Source organism: Capra hircus, chromosome 7 (assembly GCF_001704415.2).
Source record: "Capra hircus breed San Clemente chromosome 7, ASM170441v1, whole genome shotgun sequence".
NCBI lineage: Eukaryota > Metazoa > Chordata > Mammalia > Artiodactyla > Bovidae > Capra > Capra hircus.
The window spans coordinates 44,383,904-44,409,384 of record NC_030814.1 but is presented as its reverse complement, the minus strand read 5'-3'; the positions used below and the strand labels follow the sequence as shown (position 1 = coordinate 44,409,384).

Genomic DNA, 25,481 nt, shown 5'->3' with positions numbered 1-25,481 from the left:
TCACTTTAAGAGGAAGTTTTCTGATTGCTATTTCTTACTTCCTCCTCTCTTCTCATACTGTCCAGGAGTCTCTTGGCCCCAGAGCCAGGAGGAGTGTGAGTGTTTTCCGACTTCCCTGCCCTGTCCCAGGCCCCATCCTCGAGGGGGAGGGGAGTTGCATGGGCTCAGGCATGGTAAGGCCTGGAGATGGGGAATGGGCTCTATGTGGGCTCTGTTGGTCACAGTTTTCTGTTCCTGATTTGTTGGAAACTAGAGTGGCTTTTTTATTTGAGGTAAGGACTTCAGGGTGGGGTCAGAGCGAACTGCCAGAGCTGAAAGTCTGGAGATCCCTGTTCTGATTTCAGCCCAGCTCTCACATTTCTCCTGGCTGGACCTTCGACTCTCACAACTTGTATGGAGGGATTGGATCCCGTGCTCATGAATGCATTGTCCATCCTTTGCTGATGTGCCTTTATCTTGCCCTTGGGCTTAGCTGGGGGTCCTCAAACCTACCTCAGGGGTAGCTTGCCTTGTTGAAGACACATGCCCCAGGGAACCAGGACAGATTGTCCAGAGCTTCCACTTCTCTCGTGATGAACAAAGACATCACACACATCTTGTTCATTATCTTGGTTAATATTCACATTCCTGTGGGATCTTCCTACAGTCCTGATCCTGCTTTACAGACCAGAAAACCGTGGTTCAGAGAGGTTCAGTAATTTGCTCAAGGCTGCATAGTAGTTTGTTAGTAGCTGGGATTCCAGCCCATGGCAGACTGAATCCAGACTTCTGCCTTACTTACAATCTGGGTTTGCATTCTCCTGGACCACAGAAGTATACATACTTCACCTGAAAAACACTTTCTGGGAGAGAGAGGGCCCACACAGATCTTCAGAGATCTGCAGGCTCTGGTGGCCCAGCCTGGAAGTTCCAGCTTTGCCCACTGTGGCCACCATCAGTGGGTATGAGCCAGGCCCTGGAACTTCTGATTCTGCTGGGGAGCCCTGGCCCCTCTTCCCTCAAGAGATGTTCCTCTTCAGCTCTGTCAGGCCACGTGCAGCCTGCTGGAAAGAGCCCTGCTGACCTTGTGGTTTCTTGGGCATGGCCTCCCAGCCAGTGGGAGGGGTTGGGGACCACTCTCTGCGGGCATTGGGAAGCTCTCAGGCTCTGGGTTATCAAAAGGGATGGGAAATACTATTTTGTGTTGAGTCTTTTAACTTCTTTTGAAAGAGAAATCTTTTCAGCTTATTCAAGCAGCACCAGTTCATTGTAGGAAGATGTCCAAGTATGTTTCAGTGAAAATAAATCCCTTCATAATCTGTTCCACCAACCGCCATAAATACTACTAAGCAATTATACCTTTTTAGATCAGTTGCTGCCTAATAGAAATACAGTGCAAGCCATATATATAACTAAAAACTATTTAGTAACCATATTTTTAAAAAGAAAGTTGAAACCAACTTAATATAACCCAGCCAAGATAATCACAATATTTTCATTTCAGCATTTAATCAGTATAAAAATTATTCTTACACTGTCTTTGAAATCTGGTATATCTTTTATACTTTTACTTAATGTGCTTGCTTCTCAGTTTAGACTGGCTACATGTATTCAGTGTTCACATGTGGCTAGTGACTACTGTATTTGACAGCATATTTCTAGATTTTTTCTTCTTGAGTCACACACATGTATATCTTGTATGTATTATACATGCACACACCTTTTAAAAAAATAGGGCTGTAATATTTTGTGAGCCAAAATTTTTCCCCGACTTAGAAATAGAGGCTTTCAAAGGCACTTAGGACCCTCAAAGCAGCCTTGGTAAGGAGGGTCACGTCTTTCTGGTGAGGAAGGTTAGGGAGCTGGCCAGTACTTCATTACTGCCCGTGCAGATGCATGTGCTCTGGTTCTCTGCTGGAGCCCCTGCTCTTCCACTGCCCCTGCAGGCACCTAGAGTTAGCTGTACCCTGTGTGTGAGCGCACGCACACCACTCTTTTGCTGAGGGAAGCAGACCCACACAGGAGAAGCTACTGACCAAGGCTGTTGTACAGGGTGCAGCATTTAAAACCCAGCACTCCAGTGCCCGGTTCAGTGCTCTTTCAGTCACACTCAGCTTACTTCCAACAGCTTACTGCTTCGGTTTGCGACTAGCCAGAGCACAAAGGAAACCAGTAAGAGCTGGGCAGAGCTCTCCACTTGGGTTTGTCCTGGGATGCCCACGAAGCCCACAGCACATCCCCAGTGGAGGCTAACCAGCAATGGGACAAAAACCAACAGGGCCAGAGTGAGTGCAGAAGGGAACATGTGTGGAATGGCCTGGGTGAGGTCAGGACTTAGAAATCTCTAAATAATTGGTCAGTTTGTTGAACAGCGCTATTGCCCTAGTGCAGGGCCAGTTTCACACGAGACTACTTTCGTGGGAAGAACCTCATTTCTTAGCAGGTCTGAGGTTTGTAGGAGCTTGGTTTCTTTTTTTTTTTTTCCTTTCTTTCCCGAAACCCAAATCTTTGCCTCAGATTTTCAGCCTGTAAAAAGGGGCTGCATTCTAGGCATATCACTAGCCTGCTTCTGCCTCTTTATAGGAGGGCTGGGATGAGGAGCAGCCCCTGGGTTGGGTTTCAGATAAAGGTGGTCAGATTTTTGATGATTGGGGTTTTGAAGGCTAGGTAGATTCAGGATATCCAGTCTTCCTGTCCCGTTACTGTAGCACCCAGCAGACCTGAGCCAGGCCTTCAAAGGCTGGGAGGGGTCTGCTTCAGGTACCAGGAGTTGGCAGGTTTGTACTCCTCTGGGAGCTCTGAGGAGCTGAGGTGGGACACTGTCCAAGGTGGACTGCCAGAGCTGAGGATTCTAAGCCACCATCCTTGATTACTCCTGGGGTGTAGTCTTACTCATCAAGTCCTTGGTTGGAACAGTTGGTATTGCGTTTGGTTAGACCTTAAAACTTTACGAAACACTTCTTTATTCTTATCTCACAGTGCCCTTGAGGTGGGTAGTAATTGGCCCCCTTTTATGGAGAAATTCCTTCTCTATAGGGTCATGGAGATGAAGGGAATTGCCCAGGGTCAGAATTAAAAACTGGCAGAGCTAGTCCTCCCACCCGTTTAAAGCACAACAAATAAGGAAAAAATCCAGGAGAGTAAAAAGAAGATAAGCGTCAGTCTATTATTAAGTGAGATATTGCAAGGGAGACATTTAGTACAGTGACAGTCATACTTAAGGGCTTGATAGTATTATAGCTCCATAACCATTTGTAGAAGGATACTTGACTTTATCGAACTGCCCTGGGCATAGCAGTTTGTCTGCTGAGCAGGAGAAAGGAGTGTGAGGGCAGTCTGGAAATGCTAGACTTCTGGCTGGGAGTGGAGAGGCTGCTGAAGTTCTCTGTTGGCTGCAGCTGGGCTTCCAGTTCCTCTGGGATGCTCTCTGCCATTCCAGGTCTTCCCCGTTCCAGCCCCTGACTTGTTTCATCACTGCCTTTGCTTCTCTGAGGTGGCAGCTCGTTGGAGATCCTAAACTTGAGGAAGGTCAGAGTGCAGTTTGGCTTTGGAAACCATCTGATCACTTCTCATTTTGCAGAAAGCTGAGGTCATCTGTTAACCAAAGTCTCCTGGGTGGCACCAAAGGAATCAGGATGCTTGTGCTGGTTCTGTCTTCTGCCTTGTTTATTCAAGGGTAGAGACATGCCCTTCAAGTGGTTGGTGCTGTCAGAGTGGAGGTTAGAAGAGGACTACACCTAGAAGCATGCGCCCCAAGGTGACCTAGTGCAGATGCTCTGACTTGGTCCTCCAGACACAAGCCTTTAGCTTTCTTCCCTACACTGGGCCAGCTGTTGATACACCCTGAGCCCTGAAAAGGCCAGGGAAAACCTGCTCAAATGGAGGAGGTATTGCTTAGAAATGCTCTCAATTTCCTAAAAACAGCCCCCCCCCACCCCGTGCATGGAAGCCCCACCTTACTCTTCAAGACAGAGCTTAAAACATGGTTCTTGGAAGGATGCGGGGGGGGGGGGGATGCTAAGAAACATCTGGGATTAAGTACCTAATAGGCTCACCAGTGGAGAAGGCAGTGGCACCCCACTCCGGTACTCTTGCCTGGAAGATCCCACGGAAGGAGGAGCCTGGTGGGCTTGCGGTCCATGGGGTCGCTAGGAGTCGGACATGACTGAGCGACTTCACTTTCATGCATTGGAGAAGGAAACGGCAACCCACTCCAGTGTTCTTGCCTGGAGAATCCTAGGGCCAGGGGAGCCTGGTGGACTGCCGTCTATGGGGTCGCACAGAGTTCGACACGATTGAAGTGACTTAGCAGTAGCAGGCTCACCAGTGAGTGAGATGGGGTAGAAAAATTTGTCAGTAGTCTTACCAGAGATACCTAAACTTCCAAATAATAGCTAACACATAACAAAGACGTACGTGCTTCCCCAAGTACTTAAAAAATAGCAACTCATTTAATCCTCAGAATCCCAGTAGGTTAGAAACTGTTTCCATTTACAGAAATCCAGAGTCACTGAGATGGGAGTGGCAGAGCTGGAACTCGAGCCCAGGCTCATTCTTAACCATTCCACTGTCCGGCTACTGGTGGTGAAGCGGAGTGGGGGATGTGGGCTGACCATGGGGATGGAGCAGCCCAGTGAGCTTTCCCCAGAGGTATCCATTCTGTAATTCTCACTTGTGTTTCTGCAGTTTGTTTTTCCTGGGCCTTGCCTTAATCTCTGAAAGAGACCAGATCTAAGGGTTGCAGGTCTTAACCTGGGATGAGGACAGAGTGGTCCCTGAAGGGAAAGTGCATTGAATCCGCCACCACCCATGTCAGCTCTCATGTCAGTCATCGGTTTCTTGGGCTGGATCCTTGTCAGTCTCACCCACGTCTATATCCACAGTACGTAGTATGGGCTGAATGGTTGTTGAGATGAAGAGCATTTTTCAGTGGTTACCAAACTGGAATTATAAATACGTTTGTGACTTCTGTCCCTTCTCCTGTTCGCAACAGACATTGCTAATTGATCACAGGCTTTTCCTGAGTCTGTCTACTGAGGTTCCTCAGTACAGCATCCCAAGCAGTTTAGATAAAGCAGTTGCAGGTAGAGTTCAGATTAAAGCTTTATATAAACTGAGCCCTCAGAGGATAGGGACTGTCTTGTTTACCGTTACTTCTCTAGTGCCTGGCACACAAAACCCCTCATGTCAGTGGTCATGTTTCATAATAGAGTGGCAGGAGCCCAGGGCCGACATCTTTAAAAACAAATTGATGTTCTTGGAACAAACCAGGAAGCTCACTGAGTCTCAGTTCTGTCTTATTGTGTCATCTGGGGAGAACCATGTCCACCCTTCCTACCTCAAACTGATATTGTGAGACTTAGATGCAGTGATGGATGAGGGAGACCTTATGAACCGATTAGTCACGAAGGATACAGAAAGGGTAATTTACCTGAATGGGTAGCTTATGCTTTCTTCAGCTCTCCCCTGTGCCCTGAAGCAGGGCCTACACAAAACCTCTGCTTTTCTACTTCCCTTTCTCTCTCTCTAGTCTGTTTTTTGTCCTGTGGGATCTCTGCAGTTTCCTCCATCTTCCCCTTTCTCATCTGCTGGAGGAGTTAGAATTCTCCTGGGCTTGGTGTATCCAGAGCCCAGGCCTTTGGGTTACAGGCCACCCTAGAGCCGTCACAATAAAGAGTGCTCTGATTCTTGGCTGTGCTTTGCCCCTGTCCCCTGCCCTAAATGGCATTATCCTTGCTTGGCAGATGAGCTAATAGGTTCAGAGAAGTGGATTCTGGTACTGATGGCTTCAGTCCCTTGTAGGGTCTGCTTGAGCTGGAGCCCTTTGGGATCTCAAACAAGTATCTGTCTTTGGCAGTACTGAGAGACCTAGGGTAGCCTGGGCTTTCAATTTCAGATCCTTGGTGTCAGCTCCCTTCTCACTGTGTGACCTTGGCTAGCGACCCAGCCTCCAATAAAACTGGAATAGCTTCACCCTTGGGAGGATTAGAAAATAGACAAAAGGCTTACAGCAGGAGGCCTGAGGTAAATGCTTAGGAAGGTATAAGGATCCAAACCTCGGGGCACTGGGTGAGCAAAAAGCAAGGTTTAGAGGGAGAGTGGAAGCTGTAAGAAAGAGGCAGACAGGTCCCTTCAGAGCCTGCCTTCTCCTTGTAGCACAGCCATAGGTAGGAGCTGATTGTGAAACTGAACCTTGAGCTCAACCAAGACTGACTTTTGTGAATTCAGGTCTGTCAAGACACTTGGCTCACTTGTGGCTTCTTGGCTTGACCAGTCTTGGTTCCTGACGCTAGAGGTTGGATGGTGGTAAAGAGTGGAGGAGCTTCTTGGTGCGTCTCTCTTGTGACTGCTCTCTGTGTGTAATTAAAACTTGCTCCCTCCTGCTCTTCTGAGCTAGTTAGTTCCTGTCTGCACTCCAGTCCATAAGTGTGAGACCCTGGATTGACATGTGGAGAACAGAGGTCCCTTCCTGCCAGTCTCATTCACTGGCGGCTCAGTTCTCAAATACTAATTGGCATCAGCATTGCACAGGAAACTTGTTAAAAATGCAGATGCCCATGCTTTGCCTCTCTCTGCAAACTGCTTTTTGGAGCTTGGGGGAAGTCAGGAATCTGCATTTAACCCAGGTCCCCCACATTCTCAGGTGTTCTTAGCTTATGGACGTGGTGTTGCAGTCCTGCTAGCTCAGGGTCCCTGTTTCCACAGTCATGAGGGTGAGGGGCTTGTACACAGCCTTCTGCTCAGGGACTCCAGAAGAGTGGAAGCCAGAATAGTTCTGCAATGTATTTTTCTTTTTTAGACATTATTCAATATTTAATACAATATAAAAAGAAAAACATTGAACAAGAACCCATGTACCTACCACTGTTTCTTAAGAAGCACACCCTGATTGTAAAATGGTGTGGTTTAGTTACTCAGTCGTATTTGACTCTTTGTGACCCCATGGACTTCATCCTGCCAGGCTTCTCTGTCTACAGGATTTTCTAGACAAGAATACTGGAATAGCTTGCCATTTCCTTCTCCAGGGGGTCTTTCTGACCCAGGGATCGAACCCGTGTCTTCTGCATTGCAGGCGGTCTCCTGCATTGCAGGCAGATTCTTTACCAACTGAGCCACCAGGGAAGCCCAATCAGTTCTAAAATACTAATACTAGAAAATCTCCCAGGCCTCCAAAGCAAAAATAAACAAATGGGGCCTGATCAAACTTAACAGCTTTTGCACAAGAGGAAATCATAAACAAGACAACCTGTGGAATGGGAGAAAATATTTGTAAACAGTGCAGCTTGCAAGGGGTTAATTTCCAAAATATTCAGACAGCTCATACAGCTTAATATCAAAAAAGAAACAACCCAGTCAAAAAAGGGGGCACAAGACCTGAATAGGCACTTGTTCAGAGAAGATACACAGATGGCTAATCGGCACATGAAGAGATGCTCAGCATCACTAACTGTTAGAGAAATGCCCATCAAAACTACAATGAGGTATCACATCACGCCAGTTAGAATGGCCATCTTCAAAAAGTCTACAAGCAACAAATGCTGGAGACGGTACGGAGGAAAGGGAAACCCTCCTATACTGTTGGTGGGAATGTAAACTGGTACAGCCACCACAGGAAAACAATATGAAGGTTCAGAAACTAAAAATAGAGCTACCATATAATACAATTATCTCACTCTGGGGCACAGAGCTGGACAAAACTATAATTCGAAAAGATACACATAACCCCCACCCCACCCCCCGCCCAGTGTTCATAGCAGCACTATTTATAATAACCAAGAAGCAACCTAAAGTGTCCATTGACAGATGAATGGATAAAGATGGTACGTATGTACAGTGAAAGATTAATCAGCCATAAAACATGAAATACTGCCTTTTGCAGCAGCATAGATGGACCCGAGATTACCATATAAAGTAAGACAGAAAGACTAGTATTCTATCACTTTTGTAGAATCTAAATAAAGACAAATGAATTTACTTACAAAACGGAAGCAGCCTCACAGATACCGAAAGCAAACTTGGGGGAAGGAGAGAGAGAAAGTAGGAGTATAAGATGAACACACTGCTATACATAAAATGTGATTCCCAAGGTGGCTCAGACGGTGGTTAAGAATCTGCTTGCAATGCAGGAGATCCAGGTTTGATCCCTGGGTCTTGGGTCAGGAAGATCCCCTGGAGTAGGGAATGGCAAACCCACTATAGTATTCTTACCTGGAGAATCCCATGGACAGAGAAGCCTGGTGAGCTACAGTCCATGGGGTCACAAAGAGTTGGACATGACTGAAGTGACTTAGCATGTATGAAATAGGTAAGCAAATAAGAATTACTGTATTGTATATATATAGGGAATTATGTTTGATATCTTGTAATGTGGAAAATTCTGAGAGAGATGGGAATACCAGACCACCTGACCTGCCTCTTGAGAAATCTGTATGCAGGTCAGGAAGCAACAGTTAGAACTGGACATGGAACAACAGACTGGTTCCAAATAGGAAAAGGAGTACGTCAAGGCTGTATATTGTCACCCTGCTTATTTAACTTCTATGCAGAGTACATCATGAGAAACGCTGGACTGGAAGAAGCACAAGCTGGAATCAGGATTGCCGGGAGAAATATCAATAACCTCAGATATGCAGATGACACCACCCTTATAGCAGAAAGTGAAGAGGAACTAAAAATCCTCTTGATGAAAGTGAAAGAGGAGAGTGAAAAAGTTGGCTTAAAGCTCAACATTCAGAAAACGAAGATCATGGCATCTGGTCCCATCACTCCATGGGAAATAGATAGGGAAACAGTGGAAACAGTGTCAGACTTTATTGTTTTGGGCTCCAAAAATCACTGCAGATGGTGACTGCAGCCGGGAAATTAAAAGACGCTTATTCCTTGGAAGAAAAGTTATGAGCAACCTAGACAGCATATTCAAAAGCAGAGACATTACTTTGCCGACTAAGGACCATCTAGTCAAGGCTATGGTTTTTCCTGTGGTCATGTATGGATGTGAGAGTTGGACTGTGAAGAAGGCTGAGTGCCGAAGAATTGATTCTTTTGAACTGTGGTGTTGGAGAAGACTCTTGAGAGTCCCTTGGACTGCAAGGAGATCCAACCAGTCCATTCTGAAGGAGATCAGCCCTGGGATTTCTTTGGAAGGAATGATGCTAAAGCTGAAGCTCCAGTACTTTGGCCACCTCATGCGAAGAGTTGACTCATTGGAAAAGCCCCTGATGCTGGGAGGGATTGGGGGCAGGAGGAGAAGGGGACGACTGAGGATGAGATGGCTGGATGGCATCACTGACTCGATGGACGTGAGTCTGAGTGAACTCCAGGAGTTGGTGATGGACAGGGAGTCCTGGCGTGCTGTGATTCATGGGGTTGCAAAGAGTCGGACACAACTGAGCGACTGAACAGAACTGAACTGAATAACCTATAATGGAAAATAATCTGAAAAAAGATATATATAACTGAATCACTTTGCTGTACCCGTGAAACTTTAACATAGTATTGTAAATCAACTATGCTTCGTAAAAAAATTTAAAAAATACTAAATGCAGTGTAGTGGTTCTGAGTAAGCCCTGTCAGAATTAGCAGGTGAAACTTATTTGGTCTATAACTTCAGCTATGTCCAGAGAAAACCTAACTTAGAATTACTAAGCAGATTCCTGGTTCCACTGTTCCTGAGCAAGAGTCTCTGGAGCGTGGGACCCAGGATTCTGTATTTTGACAAGCTCCTCAGGAGATAATTTTTTTGCATCCTGAAATCTTAGGGCTCAAGTCATTTGTAGCAGTGGTGTCAGAGGTAGATTGTACCCTTGGAAAACTGGCTTCATCTAAGGTTGGGGGCAGGAGAAGAAGGGGACGACAGAGGATGAGATGGCTGGATGGCATCACTGACTCGATGGACGTGAGTCTGAGTGAACTCCGGGAGTTGGTCATCGACAGGGAGGCCTGGTGTGCTGCGACTCATGGGGTCACAGAGTCAGACATGACTGAGCGACTGAACTGAACTGAAGGTTGTGGTTAGGGTGATCACTGAGTGTGAGGATAGAATTCAAAGATGTCAGGAGTGCAGATGACTGGATCTTCACACCCCAAGCATAGTCCTTAGTAGAGAAGGTGAAGCCACCCAGAGGGGAATTCTTCCATGCCCTGAGAACAAGGGCTGTAGCGCTGGTGCCGGGGCTGGTCAGTCTCCCGACCACCAGGCCCGTGCCCTGGACACTTGGCTCACTGTCGTGGAGCATGGGCAGTGGTTCTTTCCTACCGTGGCCAGATTTTGCTATTAAAAATACACGATCTCTAATTAAATTTGATTTTCTGATAAGCAGCAAACAAGTTTTTTAGTATGCTGCTACTAAGTCGCTTCAGTCATGTCTGATTCTGCAACCCCATAGACGGCAGCCAACCAGGCTCCCCCGTCCCTGGGATTCTCCAGGCAAGAACACTGGAGTGGGTTGCCATTTCTTTCTCCAATGCAGGAAAGTGAAAAGTGAAAGTGAAGTCGCTCAGTTGTGTCCGACTCTCAGCGACCCCATGGACTACAGCCTTCAGGCTCCTCTGTCCATGGGATTTTCCAGGCAAGAGTACTGGAGTGGGGTGCCATTGCCTTCTCTGTGTCTCAAATATTGCATGGGACAAAATTAATCTAAAAATTTACTATTATTTACCTGAAATTTGCTAAATCTGGCAAATTGTTATCTTTTTTAAAAGATTTTTATTAAAGCACCAGATTCAGTAATTGACTCATTTTTAAAAAATAATTATTTTTAATTAATAAAAAATGCATTTAAAGATACATATTAATTTTCTGTTTACCTTTGCCCTTAATTTAAGCTGTTAAACAATCCTGTGAGCTGGCAGCCACCGTGAACCCCTTGCATAGTTTCAGAAAGTGAGAGGTTAAGTCTTGTTCTAGGATCTTCCATGCAAGGTGCTTTTCTGGTTCCTGATGAACCTGCTTGCTTGGCTTTCATTCCTCTGTGGCCCTGTTAATGCCTATCAAGTTACAAGCCACATGAGAAATTGGTCAGATAAGACCATCTCCCCTGGCTTTAAGAGTTCTTATTTTGATGGCAGCTGGTGGTTAGAGTATTCTTAGGCTTATGTGGACTCCCAAGTCCGGGATAGCTGCTCTGTCCTTCCTCTTAGCCCAGGGGCCTACTTGGTTGGGTAGATGGGTAATATAGGGGTCACATCTCCTCTATATTTGCTGAAGTGGGGAGGGAGTGGAATAGGTCACCAGTGAGCAAGGGTGTGGAGTCTGCTGGTAGGGCAGCCTGTCTCCTTATCCACAGTGTCCAAGTTGGGGTTTCTTATGTATGAAGAGACCTCCAAGGCTGGCCCAGGCTCAGCAGCAGAAACAGATCAACTACTTTTGTGGGGAGCAAGGCCAATCTGGCTAAATTGGGTTAGGGGAATTAGTCTTTATCCAAGCACTTCAGTTCCCCTTGTGCTTCTGGAACTATTGGCAAGTCTCTACCATTTCTGCTGAAGTTTTCCTGTTACCAAATGTCCCCAACCTGCAGGGCTGGAGCTGTTAGGATCTGAGCATTGCAGAGAGCAGGAATCTGAGGATCAGTGAGGATGCCCAGCCTGCCTCACTGGATAGATGGCTGGTCAGGCCCTTTGGGGCCTGCCTGGTGCACATCTTCCAGAGGGGCTGAGAGCCTCCCCTGGAGAAGTCAGGTCGCTGGTGAAAGTGGGGCCCTACGCTCCCAGGTCCATTTCAGCCAGAGCACCCCTCCTTTTCTGTCATGTAGTCCAGTTCCATGTGAGAAGCCGTTCTTAAAAACAGGGACTTCTGGGTCTCTATTATAGGCATCATCAGTGGGTGTGCAGAGCAGTACCTGCAATGTTTGGGTCCCTGAGGCCCTGCCCCCCAGTCTGTGAATTAATGTAGTTGTGTTGTTGAGTGGCTCCCTGACCTGTGGGAAAAACTCGGAATCACAAGGCAGAAACTGGATGTCCAGTGCTAGCTTCACAACAATTCACCGGGCACTGGGCACAGCCTGGTCCCTCCTGAGCTTCAGTTTTCCTCTCCATACAATGGCATGAGTTCTCAAGTCCCTTCCAGCCTTTCTCTCCAGTAACGGGGATAATCCAGAGTAGTTTCTTAGGGATTCAGAAGCCTCTTGCAGCAAAGAATGCCTTAGACTTAGGACAGTTAAAATGAGTTTGTGTTAGGTGGTAGGTAACCACAGGCACAAGGAAAAACGAGCTTTGATGTCAGCAGCCTCCTGCATAAGGACGATGGTGTCAGTGGGGCAGCAGAGCATTGCAGCCTGCCTGAGGATTGGCTCTGAAATCCAGGGCCTGCCCCTCAGGGCTTAGGAGAGCCATGCAGGAGCCCACAGGCTGGATATGGCTTGGAAAAGTTTTGTTTTTTAATGTGAATTCATTAATAGTATTTAGAAAGCAGAAAATTACTCTTCCACACCAAGTTTATTTTTCTGTATTTCTTGAAAGCTCAGATACTCTGGCAACATAAGCTTGCATTCCTGTGTGGTGTGGCGACTGCCCTTGAGTGGGTGCTGCCCTCTGAGCTGGTGTCCATTCTTACCATCTTGGTGGTTTGTGATGTAGCCCGGGGCCTGGGGGCTTGTGCCTGAAGTCTGAGGCCTCCGGGGAGTTTCAGTGCTGTTTTCTTTGCTGCACACGCTCTCTGTTCTGTTTTCCACAGCTGATGTCTGGTGTTTGGGTGGAAGCACACTGCTTCCAACTTGAAGGCGAACAGGGCTAGGTCTAGACTCCAAAAGGATTGCAGCTGCCAGACTGCACAGCTGTGCTGTTCAGACATAATGCAAAGGGGTAATTAATTAACCTCTTTACCCAGAAAAGAATGCTCTGGAAGTTCTTTGAGAGGCACCCATACCAATGTAAAATTCTTCATTCAGCAAATACTTCCTATGGGCCAGCCATGAACAGGCTGCAGTCCTGGGTTCCAGGGGCCAGTGAGCAATGCAGAAAGATTCCCTATCCTTGTGGAAATCCCAGGCATTGCCTATATAGGGCATGTTGCTGGCTGGTGAAGCCCAAGGTAGAGTCAAGCTGTTACCTGGGTTTTAGGCTACCTAAGGCAGGTGGCCTCTCTGAGCCTCAGTTTCCTCATCTATAAACTGGGAGTCATCATCACCTTACCTGTCTCCTAGCGTGGTTGTGAAAAGTAAATGAGCCACTGCGTGTGAGCAATTTGTGTGGATAGTGTATGGACTTAGTAATTGATTAGTCTGGTGTGGTTGAGATGCACACAAATGCAAACATTTCAGGGGCTCATGAGTGCTCTGAAGACCTCACATGATAGACTGAATTAGAACTTGATCCAGAGTTGCTAGTTGGGCAATTAAGAAAGGCCTTGAGAAGAATTTACGCTGAGATCTGTGAATAATATCACACAGTATATATACTCTATGACCCTGGGCAAGTCTCTTCCCTCAGTTTCATTTTCCAAGCAACTGGAATGTCTTTTTCAGGCAGTTACATGAAGTAGCACAAAGCAACTTAGAGCAGTTATTGGCGCCTACTCAGCACTTAGTAAAAGGTAGTTATTAGAATTACTGTTCTGACTAGAACCAAATGTGCTCTTCAGAAAGGCTGGGTCAGGGAGCTGGCACTTGAAGGCCAGAGGCTTCACTGGCTGCTGGTATATTTCAGCTGTGATGATTATTAATTAGCTTTGGGGCAGGACTTCAGGGACTGGTACCAGTAGTGGGCGTGACCACACCCACCCCAGGGAGGCTTACTTGGGCAGAGAGAGTCACCGCAGGCTAAAGGGTCACCGCCAGCTAAAGATAGTTGACTGGGGCTGGGCCGGACCAGGCAGTGTCATGTGACCAGAGCCTGCCACCTGCGCTCCTCCTCCCAGGCCCAAGGGGCGCAGACTCTTCAGGAGCTTGCTTTGAGTGGAGTCCCATGAGCTGGACTTCCGAAGATTTCCTCTCTCCTCTCATTCCTTTCCATAACGGCACCCTTCAGCCCCCTCCTGTGTTTCCTCTGAACGTCTGGGGGAAATCAGGGTGGGAAAGCCGGTCAGAGAGAGCTGTCTGAAAAGTGGTGGCAACAGTAGGAATCAGTGAACAAGGTGAGGATGGTTAACAAAGCCTTTTTTTTTTTTTTTTTTTAACTCTTTAGATGAGTGTTCATGCCGGGGGTAGGGTTGGTGTTGGGATCAGTGGGGATGGGATGAAAAGTCGGTGGTCCCCAAACTCCTCCTCTATGACCCCACCGCACCCCCAGGCTGGATGACAGCTGAGAATACACCAGACTTTTCTGACTGTGCCCCAAAGCTGGCCTGGGAGGGATGGGCACAGGTGGGTGATATAATCTAGACTCCTGTTGGCATTGCACTCTCCCTTAATGGTTTCTCTGCCTTCTGCAGTGAGAGTCCTGGGCTCCAGCTCAGGCAGTGGTTGGGGCAGAATCTATGTCAGCTGGATGCCTGTCCCTGCCCCCCACCCTCATTGGGGCAGAGGTAGAAATGGGGGAACTAGGGGGTGGGCCTAGAGGCAACGCCTCTTCCCTCACAGGACTGTGGGGGTGCCAGATAGGTGTGTTAGGGGGCAGTTTCCCTTGCTTCTCTCTAGGTGGGGAAGAAGGGGATTGTCAAGTTGCCAGTGTTCAATCCTAGGAATGTCGCTTGCCTTGCTCCCTGATCTTAGATTTCCCTGTAGTGGGCCTTGGTTTTCTCCAGTGTGTAGGGTGATTTGAGGGCCTGCCCTGTTGACCACAATGAGGAGGTAAATTGGACCCTCCTGCTAGTGGTTGAAAGCACAGGATTTAGAGTCAGATTGCTTGACTTCAAATCCTGTTCTGTTGCTTGCAGGCTGTGATCTTGGTAAATAACCTTTCCACCGTGTTCCTTCGTTTCCTCATTTGTAAAATGAGACCAGTTAGAGGAGCTAACTCCGTGTTGGAACAGCGCATGGCATCTCATAAGTGCTCACTGTTAACATTAGTACCACCACAGCTTGGTGCTAGCATCTCTTCTGCTCTGATGAGAAGTCTCATTGCTTGTGATCTTACCTTCTCTTCCCTCTCCCTCTAGATAGGAATATTCTGTGTTCAGTTGAGGAAGGTGAGGGAGGCCCAGGGAAGGTGGCTGGTAGGGAGTGTCTCTAAGATTATACAGTTGATGAGTATTGGAGTCTAGACTAGGTTCCGCTGGGACCCAGCAGTGCCTGTGACACTTGTTTCTCTGCCTGGGGGAAGGCTCCAGCTAAAGGCTGAGGATTGAGGCCATAGACTCAGGAACTAGCACTTGAAACCGCAAAGCTCAGCTGTATTGCCAGGCCCTGAGCTAGATGCCAGAATCACTGCTATGAAAGCGGCCTGGTACCTGCTGTCAAGGAGGGCGGGGTGGGGTTGAGAGTAGATAAGTAACCAGGCAGCTAACACAGTACAGTGAGAGCACAGAGCCGGGGTAGTTCACCTGGGATCTGGTTGTCACTTCAAGAAGTTGACCTAACGGCCATAGGAATAGGTCAGCAGACGGATACGAACGCCACTAATGCAGCCCCTAACAAATGACCTTGTTCCCCAAGGCAGAAGTTCTTTGCACTCAGGGTAAATTCAGCCTTTTTAGATACTTCGCTAATCTCCAGGAGATGATGCCAGCCCGAAAATAAATGTTTGGCCTTCCCCTGTCCTCCTGGCAATAAGGCATGAAATCTAGTAGTTCCTCTGGCCAGCCCCATCCTTCAGGCCTTCTCCCATCTAGCCCGGCCCCATCTCACTTTTCACCCACACGCATCCCTCAGTTTCATTTCCAGCTTTTCCCTTCCTGTTACCAGTCTTTATTTACTTAGCTGTACCAGATCTCAGTTGTGGCACTCAGAGTCTTTAGGCTTCTTTGGAGAGTGGGAATCTAGTTCCCTGACCAGGGATCGAACCCAGGATCAAACCCTGGATTAAGAGTGCAGAGTTTCAGTCACTGGACTCCAGGGAAGTCCCCTTCTTATCAGTTCTTTTTTCTCTAACCTGATGAGTTTGACTCATATCTGCATACCTTCCCTAGTTTCTTGCTAGTTCACCAAGTCCTTGCACCTACATCTGGCCCTTCTAGGTAGCTTGCCCCTGTGCCCTCCCCAAAAGGATCAGCAGCTTTAGGATCTTTCTGGAAGCAAGCAGTGTAGAAAATACAGTTGGGACCTCCTTGATTGTGCAGTGGATAAGAATCCACCTACCAAATGCAGGGGGAAGGGATTTGATCCCTGATCCAGGAGGATCCCACAGGTGGCAGAGCAACAGAGCCTGTGAACCAGAACTATTGAGTCCATGCTCTAGGGCCTGAGAGCCACAACTGAGGCCCACACACCTTAGAGCCTGTGCTCCACAGAGAGAGAAGCTGCTTCAGCACAACTGGAGAGGAGTCCCTGCTCGCCACACACAGCAGTGAAGGTCCAGTGCAACCAAAAGTAAACAAATGAAAAATACTTTTTAAAAAATGGACTTGACCTTTGAACAATACAGGTTTGAACTGTGTGGATCCATTAATATGTGGTTATTCTCAATGTAAAAGCAATACTGCATGATGTTAAGTTGGATTTTTCTAGCCTGTTGGGGCTGAGTGCTCCCAACCCCTGTGTAGTTCAAGGGTCACCCATACTTTGTGCTTTTACTTGGGTTTATACCAGGTGTGTTTGGGCTTAGGCCTATTTGTAGGCTGACAGAGACTCCTTGAGGCCAGGCTCTCTTCCTCTTCTGTGCTGAGAAAAAGGTGGAGTGGCTGAATTTCTTCAGCTGAAAGGAACTTCAGGCCTTCCCTCTGCTCTTCCTTCCTGGTGTGGCAGGGGTTTATACCACAGCCTCCCTGGGGACTGAGGCAAATCCCCCCCTCTCTCTCCTGGGGAGACCTGCCCTGGAGCCTTTCTTGGGGGGAGGGGGGCTCAGTGTGTGGGAAAAGAGCCAGGCAGCGGGAGAGGAGGGTATTGGTTTAGCTCCCCTTCTCTTCACCACTCACAGTCTTAAGTGAAAATAGTGAGTTTGCTGATCAGATAGAGCTTCATGAAAAATCTCCTGGTCTCCCTGTTCCCTCCCCCACCCCGCCTTGACTGCACAGAGAGATTCTGGTGTGCTTCATTTAATACACGAATGAGTGTGTGTTTGTAGAAAGCCCTTTGACCCCCTCGGAACAACATTCAGTACTGGCTCCTAGCAGACTCCATTTTCGCCTCTTGCATATCCTGGCTAACCCCTGCTTGCCTTGATGGGGAAGGGAGACACTCAGAGAACCTCTGCCTGCCATCCTCCTCCCCGAGTGCTGGGCTCACCTCGGCCCACCTCAGCACACCTCTCTCTGCCTGGGAACCTCTCCCCAACACCAGTGACTCTTCACCAGGAGATGGCAGGACGATGCTCTGAGATCACACCAGGGAGGCTTTTTGACCCATTTTCCCACCAGTGGACACATGGAATCTCTGGTGAGCTGGAAGGAGCACTGGACAGAGGGAGCTGAGGCTTCTAGTGCCCATCCCGGCTCTTCCCTAGGGAAGCTCCTTATTACCCTTCGGGAGCCTCAGTTGCCTATCTGAACGGAAGAAATCAGAACCACGGGCCTTTTTTGCCACTCTCATGTCCTACAACTCTTTTCTTGGGCACATGCGAGGTGGTGAGTGTAGTGCGTCCCCAGCTGGGCTTGGGTCAGTGGTGGCTGGCAGTGGTGCTGGACATAAGGACTGGCCTCTTGCACAAAAGATTGGTGTTCATTGGGAGCCGTTTTAGATGCTAGGCCCTGTATATTGTGGAGCTGCACTGCGTGTGCCCACGTGTGTACACACGTGCATGCGCCTGGTGAAGGTGGATGGTTGGGACGGGACCCAGAAAAGGATGTGTCATTGAAGTCTTTTTTTCCAGCCTACCCCCAGGGCCTGACAATAGCTCATCTGAGCCTTCCTGTGTTTCCCTGGGCCCTGTGGGATTTTAATAGAGCTAGGGATTTTGCTTCAAGGTAGCGGTGGTTCTCTCTCCCTAAAGTATTTCTCTGTCTCTCTGGGGAATTTTCTTCCTTAGAGCAGGGGCAGCCTGAGGCCCTACGTGAGAGCAGAGCAGGAACAGGGTACTGAGGGTCCTTGGGACAGAGGGAGGCTAACTAGGGATGGGGCCTTTTCAGCAAACTTTTAAAAGGGCTGACTGATTGGTTTTCCTGGGTGTGCCCAGAGAAGCCACATTCCCCTGGTCAGCTTGGGATTGGTGGAGGAGTAGGGAATCAGTGGGGTCTTTTAGTGGAAGCAGGGCACTCCCATTAAGGAGAGCCTGAATTTATAGCAGAACTTTACCATTTGTGATCTTGAACAAGATGTTAGGCAGGGTAATTACAGGATCTGATTCTTCCCAATTTTGAAACAGTTTTTGTTCAAGGAAATAAGACAATGACCCAAAAGAACTTTGCCTTAAACCTTTTTGGTAGTCTTCAAGAGCACTTTGCCCTCTGAATCTCATTTCCCATTCCACTTTCATGATAATGACGTTGATGGTGCCGGCCTTTTGGCCTGCTCTTGTCCTGGTAGCATGCAGGGAGTGTTTTGGGGGTCTATAGGCTGGGTCCCTGGAGAAGTAATTACTGCCATAGCTCATGTGTAATCGAGGGAGTTGATCTTCTAACAGCTGCCTCTGCTGGTCCTAGTAGGGAGCTGCGTGGTATGAGGCTGCTCTGGGCCAAACTGGAGTTAGCAGGAGAATCAGTGTGGAGTAAGGAGTTCCCATGTCCTACGGGCTCCATCGTCTTGGAACTGAAGAGATTTTATGGTTCTCCACTGCCCAGCACTGGGAATAGGGGATGCTGTTGGGTTGGGTTATAGAGCCCCAGCTCTCCTTTGCCATGTGGAATGTCTTGAGGCAGTGGCTCCAGTATGGGGTAGAAGCCAAGAATTCAGTGGCCTCACAATTAGGAATCAGGCAAGGACTCCCTTCTCATTAAGGGAACATGAGTCTGATCAAGAATTGGAACATTCCTTTTGAGACCAGCTGGACAAATTTATCTGCTCGGGGACTGGGGGCAGCTCTTGTCCTGGCATGGCTGGCCAACAGTGGAGGCAAAGGGATGGGTGAGCAGAGTCCCGGGTTGTGTCTTATCCTGTGGGTCTCTGGGAAGGAAGGGTTCAGAAACTCCTGGTCTTCAGAACCAACTTGGAAAAACAAGTGTAAATGTAGAAAGGACCAGACTTATTAGAGCTACTTCCTTATAAAAATTTTTTTCCCCCCTTTTAAAAAGCCCCTGGATTTTCCTGGCTTGCCAGTGGTTAAGACTCTGCACTTCTATTGCAGGGGCTGCAGGTGCGGTTCCTGCTCAGGGAGCTGTGACCCTGCATGATGCCGGGTATAGCCAAAAAATAAAAATTAAAAGTAATAAAAATAGGAAGCTCTTTTCTGCCCTGGTTGAAACTACTGGAGAATCCCAAACAAAATTAAATCACTGTAAACATACTACTTAAGTGAAAGTGAAGTCGCTCAGTCGTGTCCAACTCTTTGCAACTCCATGGACAGTAACCTACCACGCTCCACAGTCCATGGGATTTTCCAAGCAAGAATACTGGAGTGGGCTGCCATTTCGTTCTCCAGGGGATCTTCCCAACCCAGGGATCGAACCCAGGTCTCCTGCATTCCAGACAGACGCTTTACCGTCTGAGCCACTAGGGAAGCCCAAACATACTACTTAAGTCCTGGTAATATTTGGTTATATGTCTTCCAGAGTTCCTACTATGTGTATTTGTATGTATACCTTTTGAATTTATTTTACAAAAATAGGATTATAATTTTTTTTCATTTACTGTGTTTATGTTTTCATATCAGTAGAGATCATTATCATTTAAGAACACTCTGGAAGTTACTCAACTTTTATTTAGCCAGTTCCCTACTGTTATAAGTTATTGTCAGTTTTTTTGAAATTATGAGTAGCTCTTTCAAATCTTTGCACATAAGCCTAAACACTTGTTTAATTTGTATCATTAGGATAAATTCCTAAAGGTGGAACCATTGAGTCAAATGTGGGGGGGTGATGGTCTCGCTTTTCCTCTGGAAACTTGTAAGGCAGGCACGTCTTCCGTCGGTGGCTACAGATCACTGAGGACAGAGCTGCCTCTGATGCACATGCCTTAGAAGAGGGCTTGGACTTCTTGGTTGCCCACTTAGGGTTTTTGTCTTGCCTTCCTATGTCTACTCACACGAAGGCTTCTAGAATGTTTGAGCCAGAGAGAGTCTTTCAGATTCCTTTATGGGATCTGCTGTGATGCAGGAGCCCTGAATTACAGAGCAAATCCCGCCATGGACATAGAGTCTCCAGGCCTCAGTCCCCCTTACACTAGAGGGTAAGAGCTGTGAGAGACCAGTGTTGAATTCTGGGGTTTGGGCTGCCTGCTCTTCCATGATCTCACTTTCCATGCTTTCTTCAGAAAGCGGAGTTTGAGCATGTGTCCCTCTTCTGTCTACCACGTCTTCTGTCTGGGAACCTACAGGTTGCTTAGTGGCATGGGGCAGTGATGAGGGTGAGGAGCTGGTCGGGGCCCTCTCTGAGGGGCGCTGTATAACCACCTCTCCTTTCTTGCTTCCACAGAACATTCTGCCCCGGCCAAGGTGGTGAGGGCAGCAGTTCCTAAACAGCGTAAAGGTGGCAAGGTAAGAAATATGAGTTGGCAACCCAGGGGTGGGGGTGGGCTTCCTGGATGGAGGTGGTAGCCTCTTTTCTGTTGTAGTGAGTGCTTCTGGGCTGCAGGGGATTTCTGAATAGCAGAGGCACTTTTTCTGGGTCTTTGTTGTGGATGGTTCTCGTGGACAGACTGGTTTTGGTTTATGATCTCTTGGTGGAGCTATATTTTGGATGAGGGCCTGAATGGTGGAGGCAGGGTTACCCTGGAACCCTCACAGAATGTGCCTTGCAGGTTGGTGACTTTGGAGATGCAATCAACTGGCCAACACCTGGAGAGATAGCCCATAAGAGTGTGCAGGTGAGTCTGTGGGGAGGGATGGGCAGGTTTGAACTCCGTCTGCATGTTCACATTTGGCCTCAAGCTTTCAGAGTCTCGGCTGTTAATTTTCTGTTTTTTAAAAGGAGTGGTTGGAAAATGTGGGCAACGTTGAAATAGCTAAGAATCATCCTTTGAGTCCTTGCTGTGTGACAGAGACTGCCAAGACCCATTTATCCATTATTTCACCTAATCTTCAGTGATTCCTAGATAGGCCCTTCGGTAATTCCCATTTTACAGATGAGGCCGGGGGTGGGGGGAGGTTAATCACTAGTCCTTGATGGCCAGGTGGGAATTGAAAGTCAGTGTGTCATGTTCTAAAACCTGTGTTCTCCACTTGGATTGCCTGTGAGTGCAGCAGAATGGTCATTAGGGCAAGTACCCACCTCCAGACCACAGGTTATGGAGACGCTTACATAGCTTTCCTAAGCCCCAGCAGAAGGTGGACCCCTGGTCAGTCCTTTCCTCCCCACCATCTTTTTTTCTGGGCTGACGGCAAGGTCTCTCATCGGCTTTGTTCACAGACAGGGTTGGTGTGGACAGACCAGAGGCCAGTGTCTCCTCCATCCCACAGATGATTCAAACTACATGGTCCTGTTGTAGGGAGTAAACAGCTGGCCTTTGCAGGCCACAGCCCGTGTCGAGGGGTTGTCTCTCTCATTTAGACTTAAGGGACCTGAAGAGGTAGGTTGTCTTCTGCCTCTCGCCTGTTTGGCCACTCTTCCCTGCAAAGGCATGTCAGGCGTGAAAACAGGGCTGTAGGATACATCCACCCCAACCTGCATCACGTGCTCCGGTGACAGGGAGCTCCCTTCCTTCCCATCCGGAGTGGCTTGCAGATGCACGTCACCTCCCTGTTCCTCTGCTTCCTGCTGCAGCCACAGGCCCACAAGTCTCAGCCTGCCCGCAAGCTACCACCCAAAAAGGACATGAAGGAACAGGAGAAAGGAGAGGGGAGCGATAGTAAGGAGAGCCCGAAAACCAAATCCGATGAATCGGGGGAGGAGAAGAATGGGGACGAGGACTGCCAGCGAGGGGGACAGAAGAAGAAAGGTGAGTGACTTGGAGCAGGACTTGGGAGAAGGTAGCAGGCAGAATCAGGAAATGTGAGAACTCAAGGGCTGCTGGAGCAATTTCAGGAGCCCCCAGAAGTACTTGAGAGTCTGATGGGTGTAGGCTGCTAGGCCAGCAAGCTTCCTTCCAACTATCTATCCATCAGTTCTTTTGCTGTAACCAGCATCTGGAAAGCCCTGTCCTCAGCACTGAGGCTCAAGCTGTGCAGAAGACAGGGGGTCCCCCCCTCAGTGTGTTCTTGGTGTCTGTTGATGTATTGCTGCCTTGTGTTAGATTTCATTTAAATACAGGAGATCCCATTGCTCTGGCTGAAATGGCTAGGATACAGGTTTGGCTGCTGTCATACGTATCTGGAGGAACAGTGGTTTAACCAATATGAAAGGTTGTTTCTTTCACTTGAGAGCTTGGTAGAAGTAGGCCAGGCCTATAATGGCAGCTCTTTGATTCCTTTGTCTTGCTGTGTGTTGGCTGTTCTCATCTCAGGTGACTCACTCTACTTAGGGTGGGGAAAGGGGGGAATAGCTCCTTGCTTTTTAGGGACGCACCCTAGAATTGAGTGCTTGCATTCAGCTCTCCTTGGCATGTATCTAGGGGAGCCTGGAGGTGCGGTCTTGATTCCAGGCTGCCATGTGTCTGGCTGTAAATGGCATGCTCAGGAGAAATCAGTGTTGGGAGTCAACCAGGAGTGTCCATCACACTGAAGTCCACCACTTTCTTATTTCAGGGATGAAAATGAGGTCCAGTGAGGGAAAGGCATTTGCCCGAGGTGAACAGGGGCAGTAAAAGCCTTTCCAGGGACAGAGGATTGGGGGTAGAGGTGGGCGGGAGGGGCCTCTCCTTCAAGCCTTTCTCGTGCCCACGCTATCCTCCAGGGAACAAACACAAGTGGGTTCCGTTGCAAATAGACATGAAGCCTGAAGTGCCCAGAGAGAAACTGGTCTCACGCCCTACTCGTCCTCCAGAGCCACGACACACCCCCACCAGCCGCGGGGAGATCAAAGGTATGTGCTCCCACTATGGAGGGCCTGGGCCTGGGGGTCACCCCCAGGCCTGACCTGATGCCCCCTCTCCCCATAGGGTCTGAGCCTGTCACCTACGTGCCCGTGGCCCCCCCCACTCCAGCCTGGCAACCAGAGACCAAATCGGAGCCTGCCTGGCATGACCAGGATGAGACATCGAGTGTGAAGAGTGATGGGGCTGGTGGGGCGCGGGCTTCCTTCCGTGGCCGTGGACGGGGGCGTGGTCGCGGACGGGGACGCGGACGGGGTGGCACTCGAAGTACGTGAGGCCCCTTTGGGCTCCGGGATGTCTGAGGGAGTTCAGCGGGGGCGGCAGGCGGGGATCTCCTCTCCCTCATGATGCTCGTTCCTCCCATAGCCCATTTTGACTACCAGTTCGGCTACCGAAAGTTTGATGGTGTGGAGGGGCCTCGCACCCCCAAGTACATGAACAACATCACCTACTATTTTGACAATGTCAGCAGCACTGAGATTTACAGCGTGGACCAGGAGTTGCTTAAAGACTACATCAAACGCCAGATGTGAGTGGACAGGCGTCTTCCTTCTGGAGACATGGGTGGGGTTGGGGGGTGCCTGAGGACGGAGTAGGGCTGTACAGGCCCTTCTGGGGATCACAGTGGTTGCTGCCTCTGGCTGGAGATGAAAAAGATAACTTGAGAGAACTGTACTTCTGTTTTAAAAATGAATCAGTTAATGTTTTTAAAAGGAAAGAAAATGTCTAGATTTTGTTCCCTTTGGGCCTCTATTTGTAATGGCAGCATTGTCAGAATGCTAATAGACACTCACGGAGTCCTCATTGATGAGGCCAGTGCTCAGCTTTATAGGCATTCTCTTACCTAGTTATGGAGTTACCTATTTAATTTTTATGAGCTGGGTTTTATCCCCTTTTTATTGATAAGCAAACAGGCCCAGTAACTTGCCCAACTAATAAGTGACAAGGCACAGATTTCAGTCTGTTTCTGTCTGACTTGCAAAACCTTAACTCCTAACCTCTAGTGGACTGTCTCAGTCCAGTGGGGGGAGCCATACAAGAGAAGAGATGATTGCAGTAAAGTGTGATAAGCTCTTTAGGAGCAGAGGAGAAGGTGACCAACAGTATTGGGACTGGGTTTTAAAGGATGAGGAGCTTGTCAGGTGTACCCAGAGGCTGAAGGGCAGAGAGAGTTTGACCCAAGGTTAGGAAGCCATGAGAGGATAACATCATCTCTTTCCAGCCTTTAAGATTGTAAATACAGAGGGACAGGGTTGGTCAGAGGCTGTATGAGGTTCCTGGAATGTACAGAACAAAGAAGGCACGTTCACACATGATGGAGCAATCACACTTCTCCCCTCCACCCAGTGAATACTACTTCAGCGTGGACAATTTAGAGCGAGACTTCTTCCTGCGGCGAAAAATGGATGCTGACGGCTTCCTTCCCATGACACTTATTGCGTCCTTCCACCGAGTGCAGGCCCTTACCACTGACATTTCACTCATCTTTGCGGTATGTCTCCCTCCCTGGGGCTGGGGTGGAGGGGAAAGAAAGATCCTTTCTTAAGGAGCTGGAGTTGGGTCAAGCCGAAGAACCCCAGAAGAGTCCTCATCTCATTACTTGTGCTAAGGTTTCAAGGCTTGGCCAGCCTCTCTCCCTCCCTCTCCTCGTTCCCTTCCCTTCTCTATCTTACCTTCCTCCCCCCGCACCTCTTTATCATGGAAGACAGCAGACATGGAAATTTTACAGAAGTCAACACAGTGGTGTAACGAGCCCATTACCCATGCTCAGCAGCTGTCAATTCATGGCCAGTCTTATTCCATCTGTCTCCTCATCTGTTTCCTTTCCCAGATTACTTTGAAGAAAATCTCCAGTAATCTGACATTTTATCCATGTTTCAGTTAATCTATCTCTAAAAGATAAGTGAAAGTGAAAGTGAAGAAAGTGAAGTCACTCAGTCGTGTCCGACTCTTTGTGACCCTGTGGACTGTAGCCCGCCAGGCTCCTCTGTCCATGGGATTCTCCAAGGCAAGAATACTGGAGTGGGTTGCCATTTCCTTCTCCAGGGGATCTTCCCAACCCAGGGATCGAACCTGGGTCTCCTGCATTGCAGGCAGATGATTTATCCTCTGAGCCACCAGGGAATCCTCCTGTTAAAGAAAAGTACTCACTGTATCGTTATTACATATAAATATACTAAGAATTTTTTAATATCACCAAATATTTGTTCAGTTGCCAATTCACCCCCGTTTCAGAAGTTTTCTTTTAGTAGTTTGTGAATCAGGATCCAGATAAGATCAATACACTGTCTTATGATATCTCCTCCTCTCTCTCTTCCCTTGCAGTTTTTTGTTGGAATGCTAGATTATACAGTTTGTAGAATTTTCCATAGGACACAGTAGTACCATTTTACATGTTTCGTACTCCAGATTTTTTGTAAATTAGTGATTGAGAGGCCTGATCAGATTCAGGTTTTTTTCTTCCTTTCTCCCTCC

The 25,481-nt window shown here is 48.2% G+C and overlaps 1 protein-coding gene across 1 annotated transcript in view; it reads left to right on the top strand.

Moving 5' to 3' along the window:
* Positions 1-25,481, top strand: part of LARP1 (La ribonucleoprotein domain family member 1) — a 61,721-nt gene that overhangs the window by 18,897 nt on the left and 17,343 nt on the right. Inside the window, exons 2-8 of the mRNA XM_018050127.1 lie at positions 20,513-20,574; positions 20,838-20,903; positions 21,800-21,974; positions 22,868-22,996; positions 23,073-23,273; positions 23,373-23,535; positions 24,354-24,498. Of these exons, the coding sequence (XP_017905616.1) occupies positions 20,513-20,574; positions 20,838-20,903; positions 21,800-21,974; positions 22,868-22,996; positions 23,073-23,273; positions 23,373-23,535; positions 24,354-24,498 (941 nt within the window). The remainder of the gene's footprint in view (positions 1-20,512; positions 20,575-20,837; positions 20,904-21,799; positions 21,975-22,867; positions 22,997-23,072; positions 23,274-23,372; positions 23,536-24,353; positions 24,499-25,481) is intronic.